Source organism: Neopelma chrysocephalum, unplaced genomic scaffold (assembly GCF_003984885.1).
Source record: "Neopelma chrysocephalum unplaced genomic scaffold, ASM398488v2 Primary Assembly neopelma1_185079, whole genome shotgun sequence".
Lineage (NCBI taxonomy): Eukaryota > Metazoa > Chordata > Aves > Passeriformes > Pipridae > Neopelma > Neopelma chrysocephalum.
The window spans coordinates 119-8,771 of NW_020938621.1; the positions used below are offsets into that span (position 1 = coordinate 119).

Here is an 8,653-nt window from a genome sequence, read left to right on the forward strand (position 1 = left end):
CGGGCATCTCCCCCCACAACTCCCGGCCCAGGGGGGGCCTGGAAAGAGGGTCTGGGACCCCCAGGACTCCCCAAACATCCCCAGGCCCCTCTGGGGACCCCCAAAACCCTCTGTGGGGACCCTCCAAACTGCCCCAAGCCCCTCTGGGGACCTCTTCACCCCCACATTCAGCATCTCCACTCCATCACACACGCAACTCCCATCCCGCAGAGCTCTGGAAAAAGGGTCTGGGACCCCTGGGACCCCCCAAATCCCTCTGGGGACCCCTAAACCCCCCTGAACTCCCTCTTCACCCCCATCTGAGGCCTCCCAAACCCCTCTTCATCCCCTCTTTACCCCCACATTCAGCATCTCTGTTTCATCACACACAACTCCCATCCCGCAGGCATCTGAAAAAAGGGTCTGGAAAAAGGGTCTGGGACCCCAGGAGCCCCCAAACATCCTCAGGCCCCTCTGGGGACCCCCAAAACCCTCCGTGGGGACCCTCCAAACTGCCCCAAGCCCCTCTGGGGCCTCCCAAACCCCTCTTCATCCCCCCTTCACCCCCACATTCAGCATCTCCACCCTGTCGCACGCACAACTCCCATCCCACAGGGGTCTGGAAAAAGGGTCTGGGACGCCCAAGACCCCCCCAAAAACCCCCCCCCCGGACCTGGTGCACGACGTAGATGCCGTAGTGGAGCTGCTGGCGCTGCAGGAAGGGGTGCAGGTAGTAGAGGAGGTGGCCCAGGTGGCTCTCCCGGTTGCGGTGGGGGACGATGACGGCCGTGCGGGACCGGGCCTCGCACAGGGGGGGTCGGTACCGACCCCCCGGCCCCACCCCCGGGTTCTTGGCCCTGATGAGCTCCAGGGACGGCACCCGGGCGAAGGTCACAGTCAGGGGACCCACTGCAGGGGGGGAAGAGGGGAGTAAAGGGGGGTACGTGGGGCTGGGGGGGATAAAGGACCCCGAATTGGGGTTGCCCGCCCCCCCCAGTCTCAAAGCAGGGGGGCCAGGGGAGGTGGGTGTCCCCAAAATCCTAAACCAGGGGGGTTTTGGGAATGTGTCCCTCCCCATCTCAAAGTGGATTTGTCCCCCCCAGTCCCAAACTGGGGGGTCCTGGGGGTGTGTCCCCCCCTAGTCCCAAATCAGGGGGTCTTGAGGGTGTGTCTCCCCCCAATCCCAAATCAGGGGGTCCTGGGGGTGTGTCCCTCACCCAATCCCAAACCAGGGGGGTTTTGGGAGTGTCTTCCCCCCCATCTCAAAGTGGAGGGGCCCAGGGGTACCCGAAATCGAGGGGGACTCCCAGGAGCTTGTCCCCCCAGGTGTGTCCCCCCCCAACCCCAAATCAGGGGAGCCCCGGGATTTGTCCCCTCTGTCCCAAACCAGGGGGGTTTTGGGAGTGTGTCCCTCCCCATCTCAAAGTGGAGGGGCCCATGATTTGTCCCCCCCAGTCCCAAACTGGGGGGTCCTGGGAGTGTGTTCCTGCCCCAATTCCAAACTGGGGGGTCCTGGGGGTGTGTCCCCCCCTAGTCCCAAATCAGAGGGTCCTGGGGGTGTGTCCCTCAACCAATCCTAAACCAGGGGGGTTTTGGGAGTGTCTCCTCCCCATCTCAAAGTGGAGGGGCCCAGGATTTGTCCCCTCCAGTCCCAAACCAGGGGGTCCTGGGGGTGTGTCCCCCCCCAATCCCAAACTGGGGGGTCCTGGGAGTGTGTTCCTGCCCCAATCCCAAACTGGGGGGTCCTGGGGGTGTGTCCCCTGCCCCATCCCAAAGCAGAGGGGTTTTGGGAGTGTGTCCCCCCCCATCTCAAAGTGGAAGGCCCCAGAGGTTTGTCCTCACCTCACCCCAAATCGAGAGGGACCCTCAGGAATCCCCAAATTGGGGGTTCTTGGGGTGTGACCCTCCCCACTCCCAAATCAGGAGAGCCCTGGGATTTACCCCCCCCCAGTCCTAAACTGGGGGGTCCTGGGGGTGTGTCCTCCCCCCAATCCCAAACTGGGGACCCCCAGGCTGTGTCCCCTCCGTCCCAACCCCCCCATTTCTCCCCTCGGGGATCCCCCAAACCCCCCATTTACCCCCAAAAACCCCCCGTTTTCCCTCCAAACTCCTCATTTCTCCCCTCGGGGATCCCCCAAACCCCTTGTTTTCCCCTCCCCAGCCCCCCAAATCCTCATTCCCCCCCCCAAACCCCACTTTCCCTCCCATTTCCCCCTCATTCCCCCTCCCTAATCCCCCCGTTCCCCCCTCACCGAGGAAGGGCGATCTCTCGGGGCAGTACGGGAGGGGTCTGGCGGGGTCTGGCGGCGGGGGCCGGGGGGGCAGGAGCCGGCTCAGGTTCTCGTAGACGTCGCGGGTGCGGGAATAGTCGAAGCTGGGCCCGGCCCCGCGGCCGAAAAGCGCCGTGAGGTTGCGAAACCCGCCGAGCGAGAAGTAGGCGACGAAGGCGAACTGGCAGCCGACCAGCAGCGCCAGCGAGCACGGCCGCTCCAGCAGCCGCCGCAGCATCGCCTCACCGGGGGGGATAAACCTCACCGGGACGCGGCGGCGGCGCCGGGCCGGGACGCGCGGGCAGCGGGAGGCATCGCGGGGGCAGCGCGGGGCAGCGCCGGGCACGGCGGAGGCATGGCGGGGCTGCGGGAGGGCAGCGGAGAGGGGCGGTGAGGGAGGGGAGGGAGACGGGCAGAGACGGCCGGGAGCGGCACAGACACCGCCGGGACCACCGGGATCACCGGAACACCCCTGGACCGGCTCAGACACCATCGGTACCGCGACCTGCCCACTACCAGGACCACCGGGACCGGTGTCTGCCTGGCCCCGGTACCGGCTCAGACACCGCCGGGACCACCGGGACCGGTACCAGTTCAGACAGCACCGGTACTCCCAGTAACGGCACCTGCGCACCCCCCGGTAACGGTACCTGTCCACCCCCTGTCCCTCCCAGCCCCGGCACCTGCCCGGCCCCGGCTCAGCCCCCCCCAGTCCCGTCGTGGTCCCGGCCCAGCCCCTGTTCAGCTCCAAGTCCCAGTTCCGGCCCCACCCTTGTCCCGTTCCCAATCCCGCTCCCAGTCCGAGCCCCGATCCCGCTCCCAGTCCGAGCCCCGCTCCCGTTCCGTGCCTGGGCCCGGCTCAGCCCCTCCCGGCCGCCGCCATCTTGGAGCGGAGGGCGCGGTGTGATGACGTCACAAGGCGGCCGCGCGGCGGGGTCAGGGCCGGGCCGCACCGGGTGAGGGACAACAGCGGGCCCGGGGGTGGACGCCGGGGGGGCCGCGGGAAGCGCCGGTGACCCCCGAGCGGGGCGCGGGGTCCCGGTAGGACCCGGGAGAGCCTCTGGAGGTGATGAGGGGCCGGTTCTGGGATGGCCACAACCCCACAGGGCCGTGGCCACAGCAAGCGCCGTTGCCCCGGCAACCGCGCGCGCCCCGCCCCCTCCCCGGGGCTGCCCCGCCCCTTGTTATACGTCACGAAGGGAGCGCGCTGTGATTGGGCGCAAGACCAGAAGCGGAGCGTGGTGGGCGGGGCGAGCGCACGTGTGTCCCCCAGTCACGTGTGTCCCGTCCCGGAGGTCACGTGCCCCCAAAATATCCCCCTCAAACACGGGTGTCCCATCCCGGGGGTCCCCAAAAGACCCCCCCCGAGCATCCCCCTTCCCCCCACATCGCACCCACCGCTCCATAAATATCTTTAATTAATGGCACTGCCATAAATTACAGCTTTGGGGGGGTGTGGGGATTGGACAGGGGGGTCCCTTGGTCCTGCCAGGGGGTCTCCCAAATTAAGGGGGGATAAACACCCAAATTGAGGAGTGATCAATGAACACCCAAATTGAGGGGTGATCATTAAACACCCAAACTGAGGGGGGATCCATGAACAGCCAAACTGAGGGGTGACAGCTGTCCCCATGTCCTCTGTGTCCCTGTCCCCCGTTGACACTCAGGTGCCATCAGCAACTGTTGCTTTATTCCCCGCAGCAGCACAAGCACCACAGGTGGAGGCGGCCAGTCCCTGTCCCCACTCCTGTCCCTGTCCCCACTCCTGACCCTTTCCCCACTCCTGTCCCTGTCCCCATCCCTGTCCCTGCCCCGTTCCCTCAGGGTCTCTTCACGGTGCTCTCGATGAACGACTCCAGCACAAAGATGGTCTCGTCCACCTGGTTCTCGCTGGCGTCGATCCTGGGGACAGACAGCAGTGGGCAGCCACTGGGGGGTCCCTGACCCCTGTCCTGGCCCCCTCCCTGTCCCCATCCCCATCCCTGTCCCCTCCCCATCCCCTCCCCATCCCCTTCCTGTCCCCTCACTTGTTGACGTTGCGTTTGAGGTTCTCCAGCTGCTGCCTCTCGGGCCCCGTCAGCATCTCCTCCACCTCCCTCAGCTGCTCCTCCTCGGCGCCCGTGGCCTGCATGGAGGCCAGGATGGCTTCCACCCGCTGGGACTTCTCCAGGAGCCTCCTGCCGGGGGACAGGGACACGGGGACGAGGCGCTGGTGGCTCCAGACCCCCCCCCTTTGGTCTCTCAGCCCCCGCTCCCGGCGCGGCGCTCACTTGTTCTCCCGCGTCTCGTGCTGCCGGCGCTCCATCAGGTTGGCGGCGCTCTGGGGGCAAACGGGGGTGTTGGGGGGCACTGGGGGGACACAGGGATGGGGGCACTGCCACCTCTGGGACACCTGGACACCTGGATATTGGAGCAGGAGCTCTGGGGATACAGAGCCAGGTGAGCCCCCCAACCCAGGGGTGTTGGCAGACACCAAGGGACCCCATGAGGGGACACGGGGATGGTGGCACTGCCACCTTTGGGACACCTGGAAACCTGGATATTGGAGCAGGAGCTCTGGGGATACAGAGTCAGGTGAGCCCCCCAGCCCAGGGGTGTTGGGGGACACCAAGGGACCCCACACTCACAAAAACCCAATGAGGGGACATGGGGATGGTGGCACTGGGAAGGAGGGGACTGGGACACCTGGACACTTGGATACTGGAGCAGGAGCTCTGAGGATACAGAGCCAGGTGAGACCCCCAGCCCAGGTGAGTTGGGGGACACCAGGGAACCCCATGAAGGGACACAGGGATGGTGGCACTGGGAAGGAGGGGGCTGTGCCACCTGGATTCCCTGGGAATTCCCGCTTGGATAGGCTGGAATGGCCGATGTTCAGGTGCTGGGCACTCACCTTGTAGCAGCGGTGCAGCAGCATCCGGGCAGCAGCCGCCACGTTCACCGTGTACAGGTAGAAGGTGCGGGATGGAGCGTGGTCCGGAGTCTTGGGAATCTCCTGTGGGAAGGAGAGGGGCAGGGACCAAGCTAAGGGGGTCTCCCTCCCCAGAGCTGTCCCTGGTGGGATCCCCCCCTCCCCAGAGATGTCCCTGGTGCCAGCTCCCAGGCAGGATCACCTGGAAGTGCCTGGAAACCCCTGGACAAGCAATTCCACCCGGGGGAATCTCCCGGATCCCGGATTCCCTCACCTGCAGGGACACCAGGTTCTCGGAGAGCATCCTGTAGAGCATGTCCTTGGCCTCCTTGGCCGGGATCATGGCAAAATCCTCCACCTGCTTCTGCTCCAGGTGCTTCTTGCGCAGGAGCAGGCGGAAGATCCGGGCGCAGCGGGAGCCGAACCTGCGCGGGAAGAGCGGGATGAGGAGGGAATGTGGGACTCTGGAAGGGGCTCTGGAAGAGCCTGGAAGTATCCCAGATCCCCTTGTCACCTCTCCTCCACGATGGACTCCAGCGTGGCCGTGGCCAGAGATGCCAGGGCCTTGTGCAGGTCTGCAGGGGGGTGAGGTCAAGGAGAAAATTCCATAGCTTGGAAAATTCCAGAGCTTCAGGCCTGGAACACCAAGTGTGTTCCCCTTCTCCAAAGGATACTGACGGTGTAGGTGCCCCCACCACTGTCCCCAGACTTCCCCACAAATTCCAGCTGCAGGGAGAGACAACAGGGGAGAGGTCAGGACATCCCCAAAGAAGGAAAACATGGTTGGGTTGTTTTCCTTAAAATCTGGAGTGGGAAGAAAAAAAATGGAGAGTTTGGGAAAAGAAAAAAAAATCTATGACTTCAACAAATAGTGACACTTTCAAAGGCTTTTAAATCCCTTTAATATCTTATAAATATCTTCAGTGACTATTAAATACCTTTGGGTATTAAATATCTTTGATATCTGTTCAATGCCTTCAGGATTTGTTAAATAACTTCAGTATTTGTTAAATATCCCTAGTATCATTCAAGTAACTTTAATATATGATAAATAATCTCAATATCTGTTCATTGCCTTCAGGATTTGTAAATAACTTCAATATCTGTTAAATATCTCCAATATCTTTTAAATAACTTTAATATCTGATAAATAACCTCAATATCTGTTCAATACCTTTGATACCACTTCAATGTCTCAGCATTTGTTAAATAACTTCAGTATCTGTTAAATACCTCCAATATCTTTTAAGTAACTTTAATATCTGTTAAATAATTTCAATATCTGTTCAATATCTTTGATATCTGTTCAATGGTTTCAGCATTTGTTAAATAACTTCAGTATCTGTTAAATATCTTCAGTATCTCCTAAATATCTTCAATATCTTTTAAGTAACTTTAATATCTGGTAAATAACCTCAATATCCCTTTAATAACTTTTATATCTGTTCAATGCTTTCAGTATTTGTTAAATAACTTCAGTATCTGTTAAATATCTCCAGTATCTTTTAAATATTTTCAATATCTGATAAATAACCTCAATATCTGTTCAATATCTTTGATATCACTTCAATGTCTTCAGTATTTGTTAAATATCTCCGATATCTTTTAAGTAACTTTAATATCTAAATAACTCCAATATCTGTACAAAAACTTCAAAATTGGTCAGTATCTGTTAAAAACCGTTAACTCTCAGTAAATCCTGCTTTCCCCTCGGACAGACAGAGCAAATTCCATGGAAGCATGGAATTCCAGAGGCTGGAAAAGCCCTGGAGAACCCAGGAGCACCCACCGGATCATCAGCCAGGAGCGCCAGGTACTGGTCCAGCACCTGCTTCCCAATGTTGTACCCAGCAGGAAGAGCCCGGAATATCTACATGGGGGGAAAAAAAGCAGGGAATATCAAAGGCATTCCAAGGGATTCCCAGCATTCCAGGGGCTCCCAAGGACCCACCTCGTTGGAGGAGAGGGGCTGGGTGTGGGACGCGCCCGAGGCCGTGGTCACCTCGCTCATGCGAAGCATCGTCCGCACCACCTCGCTGCTGGTCTGCACGGGGGAAAAACGGGATTCAGGGCAGGGAAAAGCCAGATTCCAGAGTGGGAATGGGGGTGGGAAAGCCAGACCTGGTCCATGCGGCTGCCCACGGCGCTGACCAGAGCCTGGTCACGGAAGTGCTGGTGGAAACGCTCCAGGTTCACCTGCCAGTAAATGCCGTCGTCCGGTGGGGGCTGAGGGGGAAAAGGGACAAAAAATGAGGGAAAAGAGGTGGGAAAACTGAGGGAAAGGAGCCATGGAGCTGGTGGGAAGGAGGCGGGGAAAAAATGAGGAAAAGGAGGCAGAAAGTGCTGGGAAATGAGACAGAAATAATGGAGAAGAGGAGGGAAAATGAGGGAACGAGGCATGAAAAAGGAGCGGTAAAAAGTGAGGGAAAGAGGCAGAAAGCTGAGGGAAATGGAACATAAAAATAAGGGAAAAGAGATGGGAAAATGAGGGAAATGAGGCAGGAAAAAGGAGCAACCATAAGTGAGGAAAAGGGGCCGCAAAACTGAGGGAAAAGAGGGATGAAAAAATGTGGAAGAGGAGTCATAAAAAATCAGGAAAAGAAGCCACAAAAAATGTGAAAGACGAGCCCAAAAAAGAGAAAAAGGAGCCACAAAACTGAGGGAAAAGGGGCAGAAAAAGTCTTAAGGAAAGGAGCCAAAAAAATGAGAAAAAGGGGCCACAAAATTGAGGAAGAGGAGACAAGAAAAGTGAGGAAGAGGAGACAAGGAAACTGAGGAAGAGGAGACAAGAAAAGTGAGGAAGAGGAGACAAGGAAAGTGAGGAAGAGGAGCCACAAAAGATGAGGATGAGGCAGCAGAAAAACAAGGAAAAGGAACCACAAAAAATGAGGGAAAGGGCTCACAAACCCCTCTGGTTTCTCCAGTTCAGGAATGAATATGCCCATCCCACCCTTCCCAGCCCCGGAATTCCCGGTACCTCCGAGCTTCCTCCCTCCTGCTTCTGCCTCTTGGCCTTGCGTTGTCCGTCCTCTTCCTCGTCGCACGAGCGTCTCCTCTTCCCTTTCCCTGCCGAGCCAAAAAACTGGCATCTCCCACCCGGAATCATGCGGCCGAGCGCTTCCCGAGGCTCCCGAAATCCCGGGAATTCCCTCACCGGTGAGGCTGAGCCGCGGCACGACGTACATGTCCCTCTCGGCGATGGCCAGGGCGGGCGCGGGGGGCGGCGGCTCCGTGGCATTCCGGGGGTTTTCCGGGACCATCGGGCACCTCCGGATGAAGTGGGTGTCTGCCAGGCGCACGAACGTGCCGGACACCTCGGCGTAATCCATGGTTTTCCCATCTGGGAGGGAGAGGAGTGGGTGGATCTGGGATATTCCTGACGCCACAGTCACCACGACGGCCGTCAACACCCCACAGACCCTCTGGGACCACATTCCCAAAGCTGATCCCAGATCCCTAGTTTTCCAAGGAGGTGCTTCCCACCCTCCATGGT

The 8,653-nt window shown here is 59.1% G+C and overlaps 2 protein-coding genes across 2 annotated transcripts; both read right to left on the reverse strand.

Annotated features, from left to right (window-relative positions):
- Positions 1-639: 639 nt before the first annotated feature.
- On the reverse strand, positions 640-3,144 carry LOC113962782 (beta-1,4-galactosyltransferase 3-like; the record flags this gene model as incomplete). Its single annotated transcript, XM_027673550.1, has 3 exons — positions 3,098-3,144; positions 2,232-2,613; positions 640-888 (listed from the first exon to the last, which is right to left on the reverse strand). Coding segments are annotated over exons 2-3 (505 nt in total), but the record flags the coding sequence as incomplete, so codon positions are not given.
- Positions 3,145-3,650: 506 nt separating this feature from the next.
- LOC113962781 (DNA-directed RNA polymerase III subunit RPC3-like) lies at positions 3,651-8,625 on the reverse strand. Its single transcript, XM_027673549.1, has 12 exons — positions 8,315-8,625; positions 8,138-8,226; positions 7,282-7,386; positions 7,112-7,204; positions 6,950-7,030; positions 5,835-5,886; positions 5,675-5,735; positions 5,435-5,585; positions 5,143-5,244; positions 4,520-4,569; positions 4,277-4,426; positions 3,651-4,151 (listed from the first exon to the last, which is right to left on the reverse strand). The coding sequence occupies exons 1-12, from the start codon at positions 8,592-8,594 to the stop codon at positions 4,070-4,072; spliced, it is 1,296 nt and encodes a 431-aa protein (XP_027529350.1). The 5' UTR covers positions 8,595-8,625; the 3' UTR covers positions 3,651-4,069.
- Between the last annotated feature and the right edge of the window lie 28 nt (positions 8,626-8,653).

Coding starts and splice junctions, on each gene's coding strand:
- LOC113962781 (XM_027673549.1), bottom strand. CDS start 8,594: ATGTGGTCCCAGAGGGTCTGTGGGGTGTTGACGGCCGTCGTGGTGACT. Junction 5,887..6,949: donor CGCTCCTGGCTGATGATCCG/GTGGGTGCTCCT, acceptor CTCTCCCTGCAG/CTGGAATTTGTGGGGAAGTC. Junction 4,570..5,142: donor TGCTGCACCGCTGCTACAAG/GTGAGTGCCCAG, acceptor GTTTGCCCCCAG/AGCGCCGCCAACCTGATGGA.